At 37.9% G+C, this 22,639-nt stretch overlaps 4 protein-coding genes across 5 annotated transcripts; 2 read left to right on the forward strand and 2 right to left on the reverse strand.

The window, feature by feature from the left end:
* The first annotated feature begins 193 nt into the window (after positions 1–193).
* Positions 194–3,947, forward strand: LOC125210534 (beta-arabinofuranosyltransferase RAY1). 2 transcript variants are annotated; one of them, XM_048110077.1, is made up of 8 exons: positions 194–470; positions 553–607; positions 684–1,013; positions 1,102–1,330; positions 1,410–2,117; positions 2,198–2,444; positions 2,633–3,047; positions 3,283–3,467. In XM_048110077.1, exons 1-8 carry the CDS (start codon positions 311–313, stop codon positions 3,332–3,334), a joined length of 2,196 nt encoding a protein of 731 aa, XP_047966034.1. In that variant the 5' UTR covers positions 194–310; the 3' UTR covers positions 3,335–3,467. The 2 variants fall into 2 exon arrangements, with proteins under 2 accessions (XP_047966034.1, XP_047966033.1); XM_048110076.1 differs by lacking the exon at positions 553–607 and having other exon boundaries at positions 367–470; positions 706–1,013; positions 2,633–2,991; positions 3,283–3,947.
* A 19-nt stretch (positions 3,948–3,966) lies between these two features.
* On the reverse strand, positions 3,967–6,013 carry LOC125210535 (inorganic phosphate transporter 2-1, chloroplastic). Its single transcript, XM_048110078.1, has 3 exons — positions 5,209–6,013; positions 4,951–5,142; positions 3,967–4,880 (listed from the first exon to the last, which is right to left on the reverse strand). Exons 1-3 carry the CDS (start codon positions 5,842–5,844, stop codon positions 4,047–4,049), a joined length of 1,662 nt encoding a protein of 553 aa, XP_047966035.1. The 5' UTR covers positions 5,845–6,013; the 3' UTR covers positions 3,967–4,046.
* A 4,285-nt stretch (positions 6,014–10,298) lies between these two features.
* Positions 10,299–11,317, reverse strand: LOC125209817. Its single transcript, XM_048109398.1, has 2 exons — positions 11,120–11,317; positions 10,299–10,607 (listed from the first exon to the last, which is right to left on the reverse strand). Exons 1-2 carry the CDS (start codon positions 11,315–11,317, stop codon positions 10,299–10,301), a joined length of 507 nt encoding a protein of 168 aa, XP_047965355.1.
* Positions 11,318–17,990: 6,673 nt separating this feature from the next.
* LOC125210264 (monocopper oxidase-like protein SKU5) lies at positions 17,991–21,692 on the forward strand. The gene is made up of 9 exons (XM_048109826.1): positions 17,991–18,311; positions 19,070–19,179; positions 19,250–19,520; positions 19,599–19,737; positions 19,902–20,268; positions 20,409–20,774; positions 20,861–20,939; positions 21,007–21,209; positions 21,287–21,692. The coding sequence occupies exons 1-9, from the start codon at positions 18,174–18,176 to the stop codon at positions 21,378–21,380; spliced, it is 1,767 nt and encodes a 588-aa protein (XP_047965783.1). The 5' UTR covers positions 17,991–18,173; the 3' UTR covers positions 21,381–21,692.
* The last annotated feature ends 947 nt before the right edge of the window (positions 21,693–22,639 follow it).

Genomic DNA, 22,639 nt, shown 5'->3' on the forward strand with positions numbered 1-22,639 from the left:
TTTGAGTGGAAAATTGTTGGTCCAAATGGGGGAGTACCAAACCAACTTTTGACTTAATTGTCAACTCACTTTATAGTATGCACATCATCACATGCTTCAACTTAAGCACTATACAATTTAAATCTTCAATTAATTGAAAAGATTATAGCATAAACTATCCTCCTTAATTAGAGTAGTAATTATGAACCAATCATATAGTAACACATTGTTTATAATTATAAGTGCAATTCCTCACAACAGAAATAAATAAGTAACAATTCACAGACAGACAGTTATATTTATCTGCAACTTTTGAGCTCCGAGTTCGCAAATGCTCCACTACCGAATTCATCTTTTTTTTAATCAGTTGACAACTGAAAAGGAGAACAAAAAAAGAAAAGGAAATGGTTTGAATATAAATAAGGAAATTGAAATTACGCGTTTCCCTTCCGGAGCATCGGAAGTGGTGAAGATTACGCTGCCGTCACATGGTATTGCCATTACTTGCGTTATTTTCACTCCTTCAATCCATTTCTAACCGCTTAATACGATTCATTTTATTGTGAATCAAAGGGCGGAGATGTATATGGGTATGCATTTCTTATCTAGTAGTATCTATAACAAGAAGGTAAAACACAGAGTGGAATTTCCCAATTTCGTTGAATAAAATCGTCGAGCATTTTCTACGCATTCTCATTTTTCAGTTTCCCCCAATTTATTTTGCAGATTCTGCAAAGTGGACTTTGGCTTGTCTGGATATGTGGCTTCTTCTTGATTGGTGTCTCCTTCTACGGCACCCAAATGCTGAAAGACCAGATCAAGATGAAGAGTTCGAGTATCCCCACCATCACTATCTTTACAGCGCCGAGGCCTTTCGTTGGATCATTCGGTGAAAGACAGAGTCTTGCTGTTAGATCATGGCTCGGATTGTCGGAACACATCAATGTCGTTCTTTTCAGCCAAGACCCTTCTGTTTCCTCCTTTGCTACCTCCATTGGTCCACGAATCTCTGTGGAGACCAAAATCGATTTCACGTGAGTTTGATTCTTTCACCATCTTAACTCAAGGTGGACTGATTTGCTAATGGTGGGATGGATTCCTACATTTTCATCGTTTTACTAGGTTTCTGGGCACCCCCTTTTTCCATTCAATGGTTGCTCGATCTCTGTCATCCTCATCAGATATTTCTGTGTTGATTGATCCAGACACCATTCTCATGCCAGACCTTCTCTCCACTTTGAGATACGCTCATAAGCTAGACCAAGACTGGCTGCTCGTTGCTTCATCGCGAAACGCTTCCACCTTCCCCTTTCCGTTACAGTCTGATGATGGTGGCGATAGGATACAAAAGGTATTGTGCCGGTTCATCATATTCTGGTGGGAGAAGCAGATCTTCATCTTGTGTGTGCTAAAACTGTCGTCTTCCTTAGTTGCAGGCGTTGCTCGTTCAAGAAGCTTCGTGCGGAGAAAAAATGCTTATAGCATGGAACAATGGAGATCTGCCTCTTCACAAGGGTGTTCTTCCCCCTTTCTTGTTTGGGAAGGGAGTTCACAACCATTGGCTTGTCACTGAAGCTTTGATCTCTGATTTCAGGCTCGTGATCGATGCAACCTTGACTGTGTCGAGTTTCTACCTAAGCGAGCTTGATCAAGAAAAAAGCTGGGAACTTGCTGGGAATTCCCTTCTTGGAAGGAACTATGGATCATTTTCTTTCGATGATCCGAACTATACTAATTCATTCAGATTATCTACATGTGGTGGGAACTATCTGTTTACAAACACGGATCACAGCGCTGTGTTTTGGCAGGGATACAACAGACCACTGAACCTGAGAAACAAGAGCCTCTTTTTATCTACACAAAAGGAGTTGTTTGATTGTGTTGAAGCAGTGAAGTCACACGAAGGGTGCTTCAAACGAGAGGCGTTGAGTGTGACGAAAGCAGTCACACTTCCAATGTCCATGGAATCTCTACTGGCAATGCAGGCTGATCAGAACAAGACAATTCTACTTGGAATTGCTGGATCTAGTTACAAAGACATGCTGATGAGCTGGGTCTGCAGGCTGCGTTACCTCCAAGTACCGAACTATTTGGTCTGCGCCCTCGATGATGAAGTCTATGATTTCTCAGTCCTGCAGGTGGCTTCACCTCCATTACTGATCTATATAGCTTGATTGACGGTTTCAAGATTAGCTAACATTTTATGTTCATATGTTAGGGCGTCCCAGTTATTAAATGTGCATCTCCTCCAACCAACATCAGCTTCGATGACTGCCATTTCGGATCCGAATGCTTTCAGAAAGTAACTAAAGTGAAGTCAAGAATGGTTCTGCAGATTTTGGAGCTTGGGTATAATGTGCTTTTGAGTGATGTGGATGTGTATTGGTTCAAGAATCCATTGGATTATCTCACTTCTTTCGGCCCGGGTGTTCTTGTCGCACAGTCCGATGAATTTAATGTCACAGGTAAATATAATAGGGCAAATTGCCACAAAAAATTCATGAAGTTTGGTTTGATGGTTGCGAAAAAATTCCAAACTTATGGGTTTCTGGCTAATTTCTAAAGATACAGAGCGGATCAGAAGTTGATTTTTTCAGCATTTTGCCCTATGGTGAAAGAGCAAATATAACTTCTTGCTTCTGGTTTCTTGCAGGAGCAATGAACTTGCCTCGGCGCCTTAACTCTGGCTTCTATTATGCTCATTCAGACAGAATAACAATTGCTGCGCTGGGAAAGGTGGTGCAGCACGCAGCCTATTCCAATCTATCCGAACAACCAAGCTTCTACGATACGTTATGCGGGGAAGGTGGCTCCTACAGGTTAGGCGATGACCAGTGCTTGGACCCAGAAACGAACCTACGGGTCCATTTCTTGGATCGAGATCTCTTCCCAAACGGTGCATACCGTGGTCTGTGGGAGGAGGAGGACACAAAGAAGGCCTGCGAGGAAAGGGGCTGTTTTGTTCTACACAACAACTGGATAAACGGGAGAAAAAAGAAGCTCGAAAGGCAGGTATTGTCCGGGCTGTGGGAGTATGACATCAACACTAGAATGTGTTTGCAAAGCTGGTACATGACAAATCCCAAAAGTTATTTCTAAGCATCATTGCTAATTCCTATGCGTAGACATCGATAACTTAGTTCTTGCCGTTGGACTTTTAGAATAAAGCTAAAAAAAGGAAAGAGCTTAGGAAACTAAGAAAAACATAGGTTTTAGAGCTTTAGATACCTACCCCCACACCACAGCTTCATCAATCTGCTTCTGCTGGTCTGAGATGCTGGAGGGATGTTTTCATGTTTCCAGTCGACCGCAAGCCCAGCCGTGCAAAATACGTGCAAGAGAAAGCAGGAGGTGAGAGAGGAGACGCCGTCTCATTCACAGAGTGTGAGCAGGCAAATGAAGGATATCATGGTGAGGGTAGTTCATGCTGGTGGTCGAGTAGAAATGTATCATACTCGAATTCGTGCCTCCGAACTCATTCAGAAATACCCAGATTTCTGCATCACTACTCCTCAGGTCTTCAACCGCCCACAGGAATCTGTCTTGACAGCAGACGACGTCTTGTTACCTGGCCGGAAATACTTTCTCATGAGGCGTACTTCTGTGGAGAAGTTGAAACGTAAACACTCAGCCAGAGGGAGGGCCGGTGAAATTGAAGAAGCCGGAGATGTTAGTTTCGAGGAATCCATCTCTTCTGCTCAGGACCTCTTCGTTTCCACAGAGCGTCCGCGTCGTGCAGATTCTGCAGCGAAAAAATCTGTGAAAGAGAAGAGACCATTCGTTCCACCAATCCAAAAGCCGAAGCTATGGAAGGAAAGCGACTGGGAGCCGAGCCTCGATTCTATACGAGAGTTATCTCCATGAACACAAACCGTTTAATCAGATTCCTCTATGTTTATTGGCTTCTTGTGTTTGATTATGAACTTTCTTCTTGATTGAGAAATAATACTTGATTATCATGAGATCTCCATAAGTGAATAACATATATGTGGAAGATGCGAATCATATGCATAAATCTCAGTTGAAAAATTTCAGTGCACATTATAATAAAACAATTGGAGTTTCACTCACAGTAAGTAGGATAAGAACTTGGTGAAGATCCATGTATAAACAACAGCAAAAGTGGCACCAGCAGGGATGGTGACAGCCCACGACGTCACAATCTCCCTCACGGTCTCTGCTCGTACGCTGTTAAGCCCTCTTGCGAACCCTACCCCCATCACTGCTCCAACCAGCGTGTGTGTGGCCGAGATAGGCAGTCCGAGCTTCGAAGCCCCAAGCACAACCGATGCTGCTGCAAACTCAGCAGCAAAGCCCCTAGTCGGTGTCAGCTCCGTTATCTTCTTCCCAATAGTCGCGATAACTCTGTATCCCCACACCATAAGCCCTGCAACGATCCCAAATCCGCCCCATGCCAGCACGTCATTAGGGATCACAATCTCACCGCCACACGCCCCACCTTGCAGAATCGATAGGGCCGCTGCCAGAGGGCCTATCGCATTGGAGACATCGTTCCCCCCGTGTGCAAATGACATGAAGCAGGCCGACAGAACTTGCATGTACCCGAACACTCCGTAAACTATCTTCAACTGCGTTCCCTTAGGACCAGCTATATCAGACAGGAGACCGATGTTTTTACTCGACTCGTTCTCTGTTCTCGATTCTGTCACTTGTGCATCATCTTTAGGAGGCTTGTCTAGGAGGTGGCCGAGCTGTGTCCTTATGATTCTGTCGAACAGGACAGCTCCGCAAGCGCCACAGGCTAAGGCCTGCGCGATAGCTACAGATAGAGTCTGGCTGAGAGGGAATGCAGCGAAGGAAATCCCTGTGACGCCTAAGAAGACGGCTAATGGTGCAGCTGCCGCTGCTGCTTGCCCCGGGTTTCGAGCACTGTAAACAAACTAGAGATGTAGAGACAAGGCTTAGATTTGAGGCTGCATCCACAAGACTGAAACATATGTACATACATACCCTGCGGATGCATTTATAGACGAGGAAAGAGGCGAATGCTCCCACCAAAGGCGACACGACCCAGGACAAAGTGACTCGAGCGAGGGAACTCCAGAAAACAGCTCCAGCGCCTCCGTAGACTAGCCCGAATCCGACCATTGATCCAACTATACAATGCGTGGTAGAGACAGGCCAACCATAGTATGATGCAACCTAAGTAGGCAAATTGAAGAAGAGTTGGTAGCAGTTAATGAGTGATAGTACTAGTATTCGATATACCTGGAGCCAAGTGCCAGCAGCAGCCAAGGAAGAAATAAGGCCAGCAAAAAGCAGAGTCTCCTTCCCCTGAAACACAGTGGCAACGAGAATCCCCTTCTGCATGGTGGTGGTCACGTGCGTCCCCATGAGCAGCGCCCCGGAGAACTCCAGCACGGCGGCGATGATGACCGCCCTCCTCAGGGACAGCGCCCCCGACCCCACCGACGTCCCCATGGCGTTGGCCACGTCGTTGGCCCCGATGTTCCACGCCATGTAGAATCCGAAGAGCAGCGTGGCGTACGACACCGCGCGAGTCTTGAGCGGCAGCCCCCGCCCCAGCGACGGCATCGCCAGCGGCAGGGCCAGCACCGCCACCGCGATGCACACCCCCACCGCCGCCGCCGTCGCCGGGGAGATGTTCATGGCCTCCGCCACCCCGGGGAGCTCCTCATTTTCGCCGCCGGCGTAGGAGGAGGATAGGGCGGCGGAGGGAGAGAGTCTGGAGAATGAGATGGAGAGAGATGATGATGGTGGGTGAGGGTTGGGGATGAAGAGGTGTGTATTGAGTCGGAATCGGGGGAGGTGGATGTGGGAATTGCGGAGGAGGAGGAGAGAGGCGGCGGTGGTGCTGTGTCTGAGGCCGTAGGAGGTAGCCATGGACTGACTGAAATGAGAGAGACAAGGAATAATCCGAGAATTTATTGAGATTGATTAACGACCATTAATCCAGAATGAGAATGAGAAGAGTTTGCATTTTCTTGAATCTCACTTTTCTTCCGGCGGTGTGTGAATGGAATATGGATGAGTGGTTGAAAGCTGAAGATTTCAGAGCCACTATATCCAATAATATCCATTATCCACGCTACCTTTTAATCACTACCAACTCCTTTAAGTGCACCTATTTTCTGTCTCAACAAATGGATTATAGGATTATGTATCATACTTCCTCCTTTCTTCTTAATTGAGATTAATGCAAATAAATGGTGAATAAAGTAAGAGACAATAAATAAGATTTTTTGAAAAATGACTCAATTATGTTTGAATTTCCTAAAATTAAACAATTAACATTGAATGGAGAGAGTACTATATAATGTTATACTCCTATCAAAAATATCGATCAATGTAAGAAAATAGTAGTAACTAGTAGTATTATATTGTAACCGGACTGAATCTGGTATACAAGTATATTTTACGATAAGGAGTACTATATATACTGAAAAAATGTTACTACTGTACTACTCCCTATAAGACAAAATTGCCGATTGTCAATACAATAAATCTGCATGACTTTATTATATGAGTATGAAATTTGGTGTATTCATCCTTGTAATTCTAGAATTTGACTATGGTGCTTAACATTGATGTGATCCGAGAGAAATCACAGCTGATGTCATGTGCCCAACAACAAAAATCATACCTAAACAAAACTGCCGCTTCTCAAAACCATAAATCGTTGCATATTTGCATGATTTTAGTAATGTTTGGATGTAAGGATGTAGCTTTAACAGTATCACATTTATGTAATTTTATTATTCCTCCGTCTCACTCAAAATATTCCTCTTTCTAATTAAAATGTAAATTTTTCATTTTTAAAAATAAATCCCTCTCTTTATTAAAATATTTAATTTCTTTTTTCTCTTTATTTACTCTACCTACAATTCTTTTTAAAATTTTATGTCACTCAAGAATATGAACATCCAGAGGACGGATAGAGCATTAGTATATTTATTATATTGTGGTGTAAATACTAAGATTCATAAATCCAGAAAATATTAAGTACTGAGTACTACTACTACTACTACTATTAATACTAGGATAAGCCCAGAGGCCCATTTTGAGCTCTTAGCCAACTGACCCAAATGGCCAATCTTAGATTTCTGTGCCGAAAATATGCTTATTAGGCCCATATTCTAGCTCGTGTCGTAAGTCCATTTCAAGTTATAAACGTTTTTATTTTTAATTTCTTGTTACCTTCTCACAAATTTTACTTATTGAAAATAAATACTGTGTATTCTTTCCGATTTGAGTTACTCTTATAAGGACAACTGGACAAGCATAATTAATTATATGTATACAGGCTTTATATATATGCAAAAAGGGGAGCGTTAGGTGTCACCACTTCTTAAAATAACACCATACCACCATTCCTAGCTAATCATTTGTACACGTGGACGAATAATAAGCTGCCACGTGGCAAAAAAAAAATTCTGAAAAAGACAGTCCGCAATATGTTGTACACTATACAACAATTTTTCTTGACCAGCAATATCCAACACACTATACAACAATCTATAGATTGATGTGTAGCGTTTATAATATTGTTGTGTAACGTTTATAATATTGTTGTATAAGTAATGTCACGGTATCACTTTAAGAGAGGTTGTCATTTTAACACAAACGTATGCAAAAATAAACAAAACTAAAAGAAGACGCGAAGATGGCGATATAATTTCCATCTACATAACGAGCTTTGATATTATGTATAATAACGTGATAAATTAAATATCTTCTTCTTTTTGGAATTGAATTGAATCTCATGATAAATATCTTCTTCTATTTTTCATAGAGAAGACTAATAATTCAATTATAGTAACAAAGACGTTGCAGAAAAATGATATATTAACACGAATACAAAAGTTTACTATTCTTTATCATGAAAACGATTTGGACAAGATAGATAGATTAAATTGCTTCTTTGACTAATTAACCGGATTATAGATATTTATATCGGTAACTTCACCACGTAATGTTTAAATCTAAGAAATAACCATTAATTATGGCTTGTTATATAATCATGTTTTCGTCAAAAATGGACAAATTCGCAACGGAACATTAATTGCTAATGAAGTAGCACAATGGTTTAAGAAGACCAAACATAAGCTACTAAATTTTCATAAAACAAGTGACACAGTGAGATGAGATTTAATTTCTAAGTACAGCGGAGTATTTATTAAAGTCAGCATTTCCCAACCTTAATTAAACAACACGGCAGTTACAATTTGACAGTTTGGTAATCTATTTCTCGAGCTGTGTAGAAAACAAAATATTGTCCATATTCAAGATTGATTTATAGGAGTAGTATATTTCTAAAACCAGTCAAATTCTAATTGTCGTTTTTGTGTAATTTAACCGTACCATCCCAACCAAACAAAACAAACAAAGTGCTAAATCCATGTCATTTTCCAAAAGACTATAGCAAATTAATGGATAATAATGGCCCACAATGTGACAATTTGTAACTATTGGCGTCGCAACAAAACATTAAATTGTATAAAATTTTGCAAGTGGCAATCGCCATCTAGGACCTTCGTTGGAGATTTTTTGAACATGAACATTCTATATTGTATGCTATTGTTTCATATATTCATTCAAAGTGTATTTCATAGAGAGGAGAATATACGCCTAAATAGGCTGAGAATCATGTACATATGGTATGATTTACCCTAGCTATAAATCAGGAAGAGATAATTTACAATTAATGTGAGATCATTCTAATTTAGTTTCTAGTCTTGGTGTATCTTCCGTGATATCTTCCAACACTCCCCCTCAAGTTAACAATGGGATCACCCATTTTTAACTTGCCCAATACTTCATGGAAGCTTCTTAAATCCACAGCCTTCGTAAGAATATCTGCTAACTGGTCTTTTGAACGAACAAATGGAAGGTCCACAATTCTAGCTTCTATATTCTCCTTGATGAAGTGGCGGTCTACTTCAACATGCTTCGTTCGATCATGTTGCACGGGATTTTCAGATATGCTTATTGCTGCCTTGTTGTCACTAACCTCGCCTTGTAGCGCTCAATTGAACCGTCTGGCTTCCTCTTGATCGTGAATACCCAACGACATCCTACTAGTCTAAACCCCTCGGGTCTCAGACACACTTCCCACGTTCTGCTTTTCATTAGTGCCTTCATTTCTACGAGCATTGCTTCCCTTCAATGTTTGATTTTCATTGCTTCTTCCGCAGTTCTGGGAATTTCCTCTTCATCATATAGAGCTACTGTGAAGGCCTTTGCCATCTCCGTCAAATTTGCTTTAGCCAGATTCGCCACCGAATATCTACTCTTCTTCGAGATACGTTCTGGGTTGTACCTCTTGGGTGGGACGCCCCTTGTGGTTCGATAAGGGAGTATGTACTGTCCTGTATCTCCATCAATCGCAGCAGTCTCTATCGGTTCCAGTTCTGTCACAGAGTCATTAGGAATATTCGTACTATTGACTCCAGGTTCAGTAATTACCTCAGATATCACTGGAGGAGGACTATCGGGAGAAGGCGAGTGAGGAGGCTCCGCTGTTGACAAGACAGGCTCTGCGGCAGTACTAACTGTCTCTGTTGGTTCCGCGACAGAGTTGCTTGGTGGTGACACAAACCAACTTAGAGGTCCACTCGTCCTATCAATAGTTCTACTCTCCCCCTGACCACTAAGGTTGGTGTAGTAATACTCACACTCAAGAAAGTTGCAATTCATAGTGGTTATTATCTTCCTAGAGGATGGATCAAAGCACCTATACCCCTTTTGGTTGATTCCATACCCCAAAAAACACATTTTATGGCGCAACCGGAAAATTTGGTTCTTTCGTGTTTTGGAACATGGACATACACGGAACACCCAAAAATTTTAAGTGGTAAGGTAAGTGGTTCAGGTACTTTGGCTAGGGAAGATAAAAGTTGTAAAGGAGTTTTCATGTTTAAAATTTTTGTTCGTAGACGGTTAACTAAATACACAGATGTAGCAACAGTCTCAGGCCATAAAAATTTTGGAACATTAGAATCAAAAAACAAGGCACGAGTAATTTCCAAAATGATCCTATTTTTCCTTTCAGCTACTTCATTTTGTTCGGGTGTATATGGGCAAGAGGTTTGGTGAACTAACCCTTTATCCACGAAAAAATTTGACATTTCCCGATTTACAAACTCCCTCCCGTTGTCTGACCTAAGAATTTTAATGGTTGTCTGAAATTGAGTTTGAACCAGTTTGTAAAAAAGGACAAATTTTTCGTACACCTCAGATTTGTTTTTCAAAAAATATACCCACGTCATTCTCGAACAATCATCCACAAACAATAAAAAATATTTAAAACCATGATCACCAGTAACGGGTGCACGACCCTAGACATCAGCATGTACCAAAGAAAAAAGACTCTTAACTCGAGTTTCAGATGACTTAAACGATTGTCTGTGGCTTTTGGCCAAAACACAAGATTCGCAATCAAAGTTCTTAAAATGAGAAAACTTAGGAAAAAGTAATTTAAAATAACCATGAGATGGGTGACCATAACGTCTATGCCACAACCAAGCTTCTCGAGTCGCAGATCCGTGAGCCAGCATTGCGGCACTCCCTTGGTGAGCCATCTCGTCAACATAGTAGAGGCCTTGACGCTCAGTGCCACGCCCAATTATCCTCCTCGTCCTGATATCCTGTAATACACAGAAATTAGGATGCATTAGTAGCGTACAATTTCATTCCTTCGTCACGTGACTAATAGACATCAACTTGTGAGATAATTTGGGAACATAGAGACAATTCGACAATTTTAGCGTGGGAGAAATCTCAATTGTTCCACTACCCTCTACTGATGTTAATTCCCCATCTGCAGTCTGTATTTGACTTTTCATTTTTCCACAAAAATCCAAAAAATCCCTCCTATCATGAGTCATAGTATCAGTCGCCCCACAATAAAAAATCCACCCTCTATCTTTTTCTCTCGGCTTACATTCTACATTACATGCAATAGGCAATTTGTGCAAGATTTCAAATCTATTGGGGCTGACAAATGCATTATCACATAATATGGGGTCATTTATCAAAATACTCAAACTATGGGGGTCAGATTGTGAGACATGGGGTTCAATATGTAATTTTTTCAAAAAAGAGGGGCTGGCAGGAAAATTATAAATTGGGCTAGGGTTTCTCAAACCCAGCCCATTACCTCCTGGGAAAATCCCGCCGCCGCTCTCTTCTCCTCCGACGCGTCCGGCGAAGGCTGCCTGCCCGACTTCTTCGCCTCGCCTGCCGCCGCCGCCGCGTGGAGTTTCTCCGTCGGCGCCTCTCCCACGGGAATTGAACTCTGTTCCACCGGCTTCCTCCACTCCGATGGCCAATCGTGCCTTTCCCTTTTGAGTTTCATCCCACCATTCCGGGAATCCCACTAATTTGAAGCAGGTTTCCTTGGTATGTTTATTCATCCCGTAATGAGAGCACCACAACTTGGTTTTGTCTGGCTTGTTGGCTCCACCGCGGCGGTTGTTGGTGGCGGCGGGGTGTTGGGTCTGCTGGCGGGGCGGCGCCGGTTGGGATGAGGTTCACTGGTTTCGGGCTCCGAATCCGAAGCCCACTCCTCCTGACGGCGCTTCTCCAGTCGACGCTCCAGTCGGGTTCGTCGGCGACATGATTTTCTGTCGTATAGCCTCCCGTTTTACCCAGCCATATGCGACGTCCACTGGAGGTGTCGGGCTATCTTTGAGGATATCCCTTCTGACTCCTTCGTATTGAGAATTCAATCCGGCCAAAAATTTGTATAATCTGCATGTATTGATGATTTCTCGATACTGACACACTCCTTTGTCGCAGCAGGTGATGGTTTTGTTCTGGCATCTATCGATCTCCACCTATACTCCGTGCAGGGTTCTCCAGTACGTTTCCAGATCCATGTCCCCTTGGACAATTCGACTGACCTTCTCCTCTAGGTCGTATATCAAATATGCATCCGACGTACTTTGATACGTCACAGCCAAGCTATCCCAAATCGCCTTCGCACTTTGGTGATGTGTGAAATCTCCGACGAGGTTGATCTCCATATTGTCAACCATCCAGGAAAAGACCACCAAATCGGTCTCTTCCCACTCCAGATATCCTTATCTGTTGGGTCTGGGGGCGCCGGCACTCCCGTGATGTGCCTCGACGCCCGTCTGCATCCAATGGCAACTCGCATAAGCCGAGCCCATAATGGATAATTTCTCCCATTTAGTTTGAATGCTACCGTCACATTCTTGCTGGTTTTGAGTCTGATATCGCCGGGTTTAACATCATCTTCATCCCCTGACATTTTGCAGGTTCGGTTGTCCGTCGCCTTCTGGTCGGGACAAGGTATTGGCGATGATGAACTATTTTCTGAGCCTCTGAATCTCCTGCTCTGAAGCCATGTTTGCTATTGTTTCATATATTCATTCAAGTGTATTTCATAGAGAGGAGAATACACGCCTAAATAGGCTGAGAATCATGTACATATGGTATGATTTACCCTAGCTATAAATCAGGAAGAGATAATTTACAATTAATGTGAGATCATTCTAATTTAGTTCCTAATCTTGGTGTATCTTCCGTGATATCTTCCAACATATATGATGTATGATGAATGTATACATTATAAATTTTGTTTTGTCTTCTTAATTTACTTATGTCAATAGTCGCTATTCAAGAGTGTAAAAATTAATGTGCAGATATAATTTCAAAATCTTTGTGATATATATTTCGAACTTAAACCTTTAAATTTTTATAATATACTCAAAAGTTTTTATTGAGGGATGAGAAGATGAATGAGTAGACTACTATAACTCTCTCTCTTTATGATCAAGTTGCTTTCTTCTCTCCTCATTGTCGCTCTCGCCATGTTATCTCTTTCTCTCTGCAGTCTGCACCCTCTCATTCCCACCCCATGCATAGCTTGTGACTGAACATGGCCATTTTTAAAAAAAATTTAATTGAATATCTTTTTACTTTGGAGTATTAATGCTGAGCCATTGTCATGAAAAAAATTGAATATTAGTACGTTTTTTAATACTGTAGCTTGTTAGTGAATTTTTTACCCGTATAAAAAATTCACACCATTTGTTTATAAATATCAATAGTATTGTAGAAAAATGACATTTCTTTGCGCTAAGAAAATTAAGAAAAATGTATTAAATAAAAAGATATCTATACAATATATAAAAGGAGAGTTTTGGGAGAATTTTAGAGATTAATTTAAAAAATTATATTGAATTAAAATTTACGTGGAGTGAGCGGGAGGTTTTATAATAAAAGTGGTTTATAAGGAAAGTGGAAACGTGAGAATCCATTTGTCATATTTTTGGCTGAGACGATGTAGTATTTCTAAAATTTTGTTTATTTGTGTCGCACAGCTGCTCAATTCGAATGGTATAATTTTGGTTGAGTTCCTTGCCCTATGGTGCGGCCATTGTAAAGCTTTGATATCTGCGTGGGAGAAGGCAGCTACTGTAATGAAAGGTGTGGCGGCTTTAGATGCTGATACTCACCAGTCACTAGCTCAGGTAACTTTTTGTTGAAGAACTTAGTGGTACTCATATCTCATTTTATCAATTCATGATTATCACTATTTTCTTTCTTTTTGTTTTCAATAATTATAATTTTTTTCAATAGTAATGATTAGATTTTTAGTCCATCTATGTTATTTTATAGTTGATCGATGTTAAAAAATTTATGTTGGAATTATAATTGGCTAATTTTTTTATACATATCCATAAGTAGGTTGAATAATATAAAAGGATTATTCTATAGGTAAATTTAATGTATAATTTAATTTGTCTCTAATTTTATTGAAAACTATACAAATTGAAAGTAGCTATACATATTGATTATTGATTTTGTGCATTGCAAATTGATTTTGTTCCTTATTTTATTGTAGTTTTAGGTGAGGCGGACGGCTTTAAAGATGACAAACGAGTTATTTTACCTATGCGTTCAGTTGAAGAGTGACGAATTGTGAAGAATTGAAGATTTTAGTTTATAATGAAGAGGTTGATTTTAATTTTAAAGTTAATGTAGTGTATAAAGAAGTTTTAAAAATGATGAGTAATTATCCATTGTGTTTAATTCTTCATTGTGATAGATTTTTATCTTCCTACGCCATGATTTAATGCTTAAATATTATATTATGTGATTTGTTTTAAATTTATTATGCTTCAATGTTGATTTGTATAGATTTTTGATTATCATATAACTAAAATTGTTATTCATATTGTTCATTGTTAATATTGATTCTATTTTTTTTACTCCATCCGTCCCACTTTAGCAGTCCCATTGACTTTTCTGCCATCTTTTTATAAAAATGATAAAAGAATAGTTAAAGAGTAGAAATGGTAAATTAAGAGTGAGAATAATATAGAGAAGAGTCTTATCTAAATGGTTGTCTCTCTTACTTTACCATTTCTCCACTTTAACTATTTTTTATCATTTTTACAAAATGAGGGCAGAAAAGTCAATGGGACTGCTAAAGCGGGACGGAGGGAATAATTAATTAAAATTGAAAATTAATATTTTAAAAATATACTCCACTTATTAATATGTGCATAGCCCATGTGTGATATTAGTTCCAATAAAGTAGAAGAGGGAGAAAAGTAAGAGTTAGAAAATGTGTTACTTTTTTACCAAGAATTAAAGAAAATGACTCTAGTACTATGAACTGGTCAAAATAAAAAAAATAAATCTAATATTATGGAACGGATGAAAGTAATAAATAATAATATAAGGAAAAGTTATAAGTAGAAATGTGAGAGAAAAGAAAGTTACATAAATTTTTAGTGGTTGTTAGACAACCATAGAATTCAAATGGAGTATTACATAAAAGATATACTCCACTACAAATGTGTGATTAAAAAGAATAGTCCACTTAAATTCTTGTTGGCCTATAAATAAGGGTTGGGTGTTCTTCGAAATTCCAAAAAGCAATAAATAGAAGCCATAGATCAAGTATGGTTGGATGTTCACTTCCTTCTCCCAACTCCATCAAATTTCTGTGCAGGTGGGATTCTCCCCCGGCCCCGCCTCCTCTCCGTTCTACGAGCCTATGATCTCGATTGCATAGAAATGAATAATTGATTCAAATTTAGGTTTTGTATTGGTGAAGATGAGAGAGATGCGTGGCTGCCAAGTGCCCGCGGATGATCTGGACGCATTGGTTTGGATCAGGATCTATCCAATCTCATCCAAATATATGACCACCCTACCGTTAAGATCAGAGCCTTCCTCTCCGTCAAAAAGGTGTATCCTATTATCAGCCGCCACTAATTCCTACGTATCACTATCATTATCAACTTATCCACACCTATAACCACTGCCAATAGATCCATACAAATCATCAATGGAATTTTCTTATATATAGTTCATCCTGCTAGCATCCTTGGAAACAACTTATGGGACTCTCCTAACCTATAATATTCAATTAATGTAATATAAGTAACCAGTCTGAAAAATATGCTTTAAATTATTATTCATATTTAATATTCAATTATTTTGTTTGGAAATACAAAACTCGTGGACCAAGTTGGAATACCCACATGATAGATTTCAAATGTAACGGACCAACATCCAAGATTTGGGCTTGGCCTATTTCTCTAAACTTCAACTACTAAAATAAGGACATTGGCCCTCTATTCTTGTACTATTTCGTTTGGATTAAATTTTAGTATAGGATATAATGGTATTAAAAATACAACAAATAAAATAATACGATCACTGGGGCAATATACAATTGGATAAAGCAATTGAGTCAGAAATATTAAATGTTTATTTGGTAAATCGAGGCACTATTTATTCATCAAAAGGAGTTGCGTTGTCTGTAAACACTTTAATAAATTAAAGACTATCGTTACAACTAGACAATAACGTAGTAGAAAAGTTAATGTATAGTTCTTTCGATTCTCTCATTGAAACAACTCTTATTATATTAGTATTAAATTTTAAATGTACAACTTTTCAACTATAGTTAAAATAATAACCATTTAAGTTATAAAATTTGAGTCAGTTACATAATATTTGTGGACAGTTGCATAAGATTTGAACGAAATATTTGAGGTCATTTAAATTATAAAATTTGGTGATGTTTACGGAAATAACTATTTTATTTTTATTTTTTATTTTTCTTTTCATTTTTAAAGAAATAATGTTATTTTTAACATTATAAAACGTCTTTTTAACATTATAAAACGTCGTGTTATATACGAATCGAAAAAATTAAGAACAACTGAATCTTCATAATTTAATATTCTAATTTCAAATATTATAAGTAATTAAAATTTAACCAAATTTCATAATTTAAATAGTTATTATCCCACTATACTTTGAGGCTAGATAGGTCATATGCGCATGCAATCTGGCTAATTATCATTCTTAGTTTAATAATTATAGCAAGAATGTAAGCGGATTTCGTGGGGGAAATATAAAAAAGTGTAGGACTGCAAAGTCAAATATATGATAGAAAATATTACTACTATTATTAAAAAATATAATATTAAAGTTGAATTGTCGACATCCAACCATATATAGTTAATTATATCGTGTGATTTTAGTGTTGTCCGAATGTGGACATAGTCAAATCTTATATGACATCGATGCTATTTTCTAATTTTCAATTAATGACAATAATTGTGTTTAAAGTAAGTGTTTGGAAGTTGGAAGAGGAAATGAGAATATGCGAAGGTAAAACGCACTCTTCAATTTCCAGGTATCCCCAATAAATGGAAGAATTCAACCATTTATTATAGTCAAATTATGATTTAATTAATTTTTATCATACTCCCCTAAAATGAGGAAAATAAATATAAATGAATATGATATATTTGTTTTATCATAATTAATTTTCAAAATATGCAACACTGATTTCTATACTGTTAACTTGTAAGTAATCAATAAACTGACATTTGACTAACCAATTTTCATCAAAACCAGAATAAGGAACATTTTTGTTAAAGACAAAACAAGGGTATAGTAACATTAAAGCATTGCAATATGTTAGCAATAATGCAGAGCGATATGAAATCGATCAATTTGGGAGTGACATAGACTATTGACCTAATTTAATTTGTATATAGATAGAGATTACATCTAAAACAAGTTAAATTGAACGCCGAAATTGGCGGCAAGAAAAGATTAAAGATGGAGAAATGAGTTGGTAGGGACACAATGAAATATGAAACCGGATAAAATAAAGTCATTTTTGTATAAATGTTAGTTAGTTGGGCCCCACGCACATGGGCCCACCGGATTTCCCATGTGAAATTCGGAACGTTGGAGGTGGAAAAAGGGGCGCGGGGTTTTGACTCCCATTTTTATACTCCACATATTTCCAATTTTTTATTCCACCATATAATTAGGATTTGTTTATTTTAGAAATATTGCAAATGGAAGATTTTGCGGGACAAATGTAGAAATATATTTTCATGTCGGCCGATCATATGAATAAATATTTCCTTGAAATAACACTAAAAATATGTGAATTATAAAATGATGGAATCTATAATTTCATGCCTAAATATCATTGTTATTTTAAACTTTTAGTAAGTTATAATGCCACTACATTCTAAATTTATTTTCATAACAATATCCTGGGGATCTTATGCGGTTATGCCTCTTACGTTGCTAAGTTTAATATGGAAAGTTGAAAACATGTTTGTATAGTATATATAAAAAATTAGGTAATTGTCATTTAAATCATTTTGTTGACTTGTTAATGATTTCATAATTTTTCAATTAATTTTTTTAAAATTACTGTGATTATTATACAAACATAAGTTTCAAAGATTAAGAGACTCTAAATTCTTAGTACATTAAATATTATGTATAGTGTTGGGATATAATGCAAATAGTATTATAAGAAGATTAATCTTGGGATAATTATTTAAAAAGTGCTCTGCTAGCCCTATTTTATAAATATTAAACTTCTCGAACATTCTTTCTTTTAGAATTAAAACTTGTTATTAATATAATTAGACAAAGAAAAATAAACAATAATAAAAAAAAGCAATGCGCCATGAAAAAAGGGTTATAGGTAAGAACGACGCAAATCACTCACTCCACCCAAAGCCCAAGAAAATCAAGCCTTCTTCTCTCACAATTTCCTTTGAGTGTTGATAGACGAAGTTGAAGCACGCTTTTTGCACTCTCTCTGCATTTGGGCACTCTGTTTTTTCCCTTTTCCAGTTTATCCCATTTGTTTTGTATTGCAAATTTCTTCTGTCAAATCAATAATGGCGACATTCCGGTTACTGTATTGGATCTTCTTCATTGGGTTTCTGTTCAAAATCGGTTCTTGCGCCGACCCCTTTGCTAACTTCGAATTGGATTTCTCTTACATCACTGCTTCTCCATTAGGTGTCCCTCAACAGGTTAATTCATTTCTTCCTTGTGATTTTACTGAAAATTGATTAATTTTATATTTCTCTCGATCTTATTAGCAACTGTTGGATTGATTTATGCCTTATTCTTGTTTTTGTTTGTATGTAAGCTCTTGTAATTGTCTCTGTTTTTGGGTTTTTTTTCTCCTCAATTGAAGTTGAAGTTGAAGTTTGATTTGAGCTGTTGTTTTTATTGCTTTGATGATTTCAAAAAGTATTACATATGGACCACAGTGGAATCAAAACCAATCCGTTATAAATGGTGTCTATTTAATTATTGGAGTTAGCTTTTATGATTCATCTCTGACTCTGTCTACTCTTTTGAGGATTTTCTTGTTGATTATTGTGTGCTATTGAGGTTGCCATATTGATTCTGTTGGATTCATTAGTCTTGTTTTGTAGGTTTTTTTCTTATTAAAGCTCTTTTAACTTCTTGTAATTGTCTCTGCTTTTGAGTTTTTTTTTCTTTCTCCCAATTAAAGTTGAATTTTGATTTGAGCTGTTGATTTTATTGCTTTGATGATTTCAAAAAGTAGAATATAGGGACCACAGTAGATCAATATGAATCTGCTATAAATAGTGTCTGTTTAATCATCTGAGTTAGCTTTTATGATTCATCTCTGACTCTAGCTACTCTTTTGAGGATTTTCTGGTTGTTTATTAGTAGTACTATTTTTTATGTTATGAGGTTGGCATGTTGATTATGTTGTTTTGGTGTTAAATTTCTAGTAACATTGCTCCATTTGTAGGTAATAGCTGTCAATGGGAAATTCCCAGGCCCTGTGATCAACGTTACAACGAATTACAATGTGGTGGTAAATGTTAAGAACAAGTTAGATGAGAATCTCCTAGTCACATGGTAAGCTTTACCTCATTAGATTGTCATTTACATAGAACCAGATTGTGTAATAAGACTGCTGGTGTCACAGGTCCGGGATCCAGATGCGCCGTGCTTCATGGCAGGACGGGGTTCTTGGCACAAATTGCCCCATCCCGCCGAAGTGGAACTGGACCTACCAGTTCCAGGTGAAGGATCAGATTGGTAGCTTCTTTTACTTCCCATCACTTAACATGCAGAGGGCGTCTGGTGGATTCGGCTCTTTGGTTATCATGAACCGCAATATCATTCCTATTCCTTTCAACACCCCTGATGGTGATATAGTTATCATGATTGGTGATTGGTACACACAAAACCACACGGTTGGTTTTCTTATTTTGATCATGCACTCAATTGTGAAATACGGAATTTTCTTATTTTGATCATGTATCGAAATGCAGGCTCTAAGGAAAGCCCTTGACAGTGGAAAAGAATTAGGAATGCCTGATGGAGTTTTGATCAATGGAAAAGGACCATACAGATACAATACATCTCTTGTTCCTGATGGAATCGTGCACGAGACTATTAATGTTGATCCTGGTAAACTTCGTAAACTCATTTACTGGCAAATCAATTGATTGTCTTTCCGATGGAGTATCTCTTATTGTTGATTTGTTCGCTTTATGCCTTACAAAAGCGTATATTACATTACATAATGGACTAACCTTGTTTTGTGTTCGGCGTTCTTGTTTTTGAAATTGCAGGTAAAACGTATCGTATTAGGGTCCACAATGTTGGGGTGTCAACTAGCCTGAATTTTCGTATTCAGAACCATAATCTGCTTCTGGCAGAAACCGAGGGTTATTACACGACTCAGCAGAACTACACCAGTTTGGATATCCACGTTGGGCAGTCTTACTCTTTCCTCGTTACCATGGATCAGAATGCAAGCAGCGATTACTATATTGTTGCCAGTGCAAGATTTGTGAATGAGTCACTCTGGCAGAGAGTTACCGGTGTCGCTGTTTTGCATTATTCAAACTCGAAAGGAAAGGCTTCTGGTCCACTCCCAGACTCTCCGAATGACTTTTATGACAAATCATATTCACTCAACCAGGCGCTGTCCATCAGGTTCGTAGTTTCTGCACTTTTAGCACATCTCTTTTCGTTTTTATGTTGTATGATTCTTTCGATGCACGTTAATTTTGATGCGAACTGTTCTTTTCTTCTCATTACTTGCTGTTCCTCAATCTGATTCTTGCATACGCCAGGCAAAACGTGAGTGCTAGTGGAGCTCGTCCTAACCCACAGGGTTCTTTTCGCTATGGTTCAATCAATGTTACCGATGTGTATATTCTCAAGAGTTTTCCACCAGTAACAATTAATGGGAAGCTACGAGCAACATACAACGGGATATCATTTGTCAACCCTGACACCCCGATACGCCTCGCTGATGTGTACAAGGTGAAAGGCGACTATAAGCTAGATTTCCCCAGCAAACCACTGGATAGGCCCGCAATTGTGGACAGATCTCTCATCAACGCTACATACAAGGGATTCATAGAAATCATACTCCAGAATAACGACACAGTTGTACAGACATTTCACGTGGATGGATATTCATTCTTTGTCGTTGGGTATGGTCTCAATCTTTAGTTATTTCATCTCATAAACAGGTGACTTGTTACCCATCCTAACCACTTTGTATGGTGAATGATCTCAGGATGGGCTATGGTGATTGGACGGAAAACAACAGGGGCTCGTACAACAGATGGGATGCGATATCTCGCTCCACTGTCCAGGTATGAAGCCTATGACCAACCACTTATGCGCTATCATGTTTTACAACTTATATTTTTCGATGGTCAGGTTTTCGCTGGAGGATGGACTGCTGTCTATGTGTCGCTCGACAATGTTGGTGCATGGAACCTTAGGACTGACAACCTCGATAGGTGGTATCTTGGGCAAGAGACCTACATGAGAATCATCAACCCCGAAGATTCCAGCAACAAAACAGAACTGCCTGTCCCCGACAACGCTCTCTTCTGTGGTGCCCTCAGCCATATGCAAAAGTGAGTGAACTCTACCTGCAAATAATTCCATTTGCTCATCTTTAGCACCATGAATTTACTTTGATGGTTATGTGCAGGCCTCAGAAAGCTTCCTCAGCAACAGCACTGCACATACGCTTGCTCTATATGATGCTAGTGATCGTTCCGACACTTATTTTCCTTTCGCACTAAACTTTTGCTGACGATGAAATATATGATCAACCAACATTTATCAAATTTGGAAAAGGGCTGGGGAGAAATGATTCGATCCTCTTATCTTGATTTCTCAAACCAACGAGACGGCGTGGTGTGTCAAAATGTTGTTGGAGTTATGGACATGATTGTTTTTTTGTTCATTGATCATGTAAGATTATTAGTACTCTTCTCAATTTGTCCAAAGCATTAGTCCTCATTAATTCTAGGTGATTTTTACATTGTTGAAGATGTACCATTCTTATGCTCCCTCCCTGCAAATCTAATTTTGTTTCTTTGAAAATTTCTTTATTTCCTTGGTTCAACATTTTTCTTTGAGACTCATCATCCAATTACTTCTGATTAATTACTTCTACACAGTTGCAATTAACTTGAAAATCTAATTTGCTTGACATTCAATAGTCAATTCCCCAATTTCTATCTAGTCAAATCCTAATTATTGACATTATTAATTAGTCGAAACTTAATTTGGAACTGAGAATTAAGATTTGTGGACAGTATCTTGGCTAGCTGTATTATAAATTGCAATGTTAATACTGCAATCAACATTTATTGCTCCACCCCAAGTAATAAAAATATGATTTCTTTCTAAATTTGAAGGTTAAAATAATTATATACTCTTATAATAATGAAACAGCAACCATAACTAAAATTTGCTAATTTAAAGTAAAGAATATGTACGGAATGGAATTCCAATTAACAATTAAAATCGAAGAGCAAAATCGGATTGAACCATTTAATCTCAATTAACAATTAAAATCGAGAGAAAAAATTTCAGTAGACCATTCACACCACGTAGACATGATGAATTGGTGTACCCAACAAATAATTATTTGACAAGTAGAACTCTATAAAAGTTAATATTCCAACTATACATAATTATACATGGAAACTGTAAATCAACATTCAATGAGTATTACAATAAATTATGAAAAATTTTCCAAAATATTTTGAACCTTTTTAAATATTCTCAACTACATATTGAATCCAATGGGAATAATATTTGCGTACACATAATAATACATGTGTTTTGCAATTTTATTTTATAGTTTTAAAATATTCTTACATTTTTATATGCTATTAAAAAATTAGAAAAAAAAATTGAAATTAATACATTAGTATGTTAACAAAATTTAAGTTAATAGCCACACTTCATTATTTATGTACTCAGTAGAACACACGTGATATTATATACACAAACGTATATTAACCTAAAATAAAAAGTGTGGCTATTAATT

The sequence above is a fragment of the Salvia hispanica genome, chromosome 3, assembly GCF_023119035.1.
Source record: "Salvia hispanica cultivar TCC Black 2014 chromosome 3, UniMelb_Shisp_WGS_1.0, whole genome shotgun sequence".
Lineage (NCBI taxonomy): Eukaryota > Viridiplantae > Streptophyta > Magnoliopsida > Lamiales > Lamiaceae > Salvia > Salvia hispanica.

Bases quoted from the DNA above. Each gene is read 5' to 3' on its own strand.
- LOC125210534 (XM_048110076.1), top strand. The intron at 2,118-2,197 runs GTGGCTTCACCT...TTCATATGTTAG, and splicing joins ATGATTTCTCAGTCCTGCAG to GGCGTCCCAGTTATTAAATG. The intron at 2,445-2,632 runs GTAAATATAATA...GGTTTCTTGCAG, and splicing joins CGATGAATTTAATGTCACAG to GAGCAATGAACTTGCCTCGG.
- LOC125210535 (XM_048110078.1), bottom strand. From the start codon at position 5,844: ATGGCTACCTCCTACGGCCTCAGACACAGCACCACCGCCGCCTCTCTC. The intron at 5,143-5,208 runs GTATATCGAATA...TTGCCTACTTAG, and splicing joins CTGCTGGCACTTGGCTCCAG to GTTGCATCATACTATGGTTG. The intron at 4,881-4,950 runs GTATGTATGTAC...CTACATCTCTAG, and splicing joins TCTATAAATGCATCCGCAGG to TTTGTTTACAGTGCTCGAAA.
- LOC125209817 (XM_048109398.1), bottom strand. From the start codon at position 11,317: ATGAAACTCAAAAGGGAAAGGCACGATTGGCCATCGGAGTGGAGGAAG. The intron at 10,608-11,119 runs GTAATGGGCTGG...TGTGTATTACAG, and splicing joins CGGCGGGATTTTCCCAGGAG to GATATCAGGACGAGGAGGAT.
- LOC125210264 (XM_048109826.1), top strand. From the start codon at position 18,174: ATGGCGACATTCCGGTTACTGTATTGGATCTTCTTCATTGGGTTTCTG. The intron at 19,521-19,598 runs GTTGGTTTTCTT...ATCGAAATGCAG, and splicing joins GGTACACACAAAACCACACG to GCTCTAAGGAAAGCCCTTGA. The intron at 20,269-20,408 runs GTTCGTAGTTTC...TGCATACGCCAG, and splicing joins AACCAGGCGCTGTCCATCAG to GCAAAACGTGAGTGCTAGTG.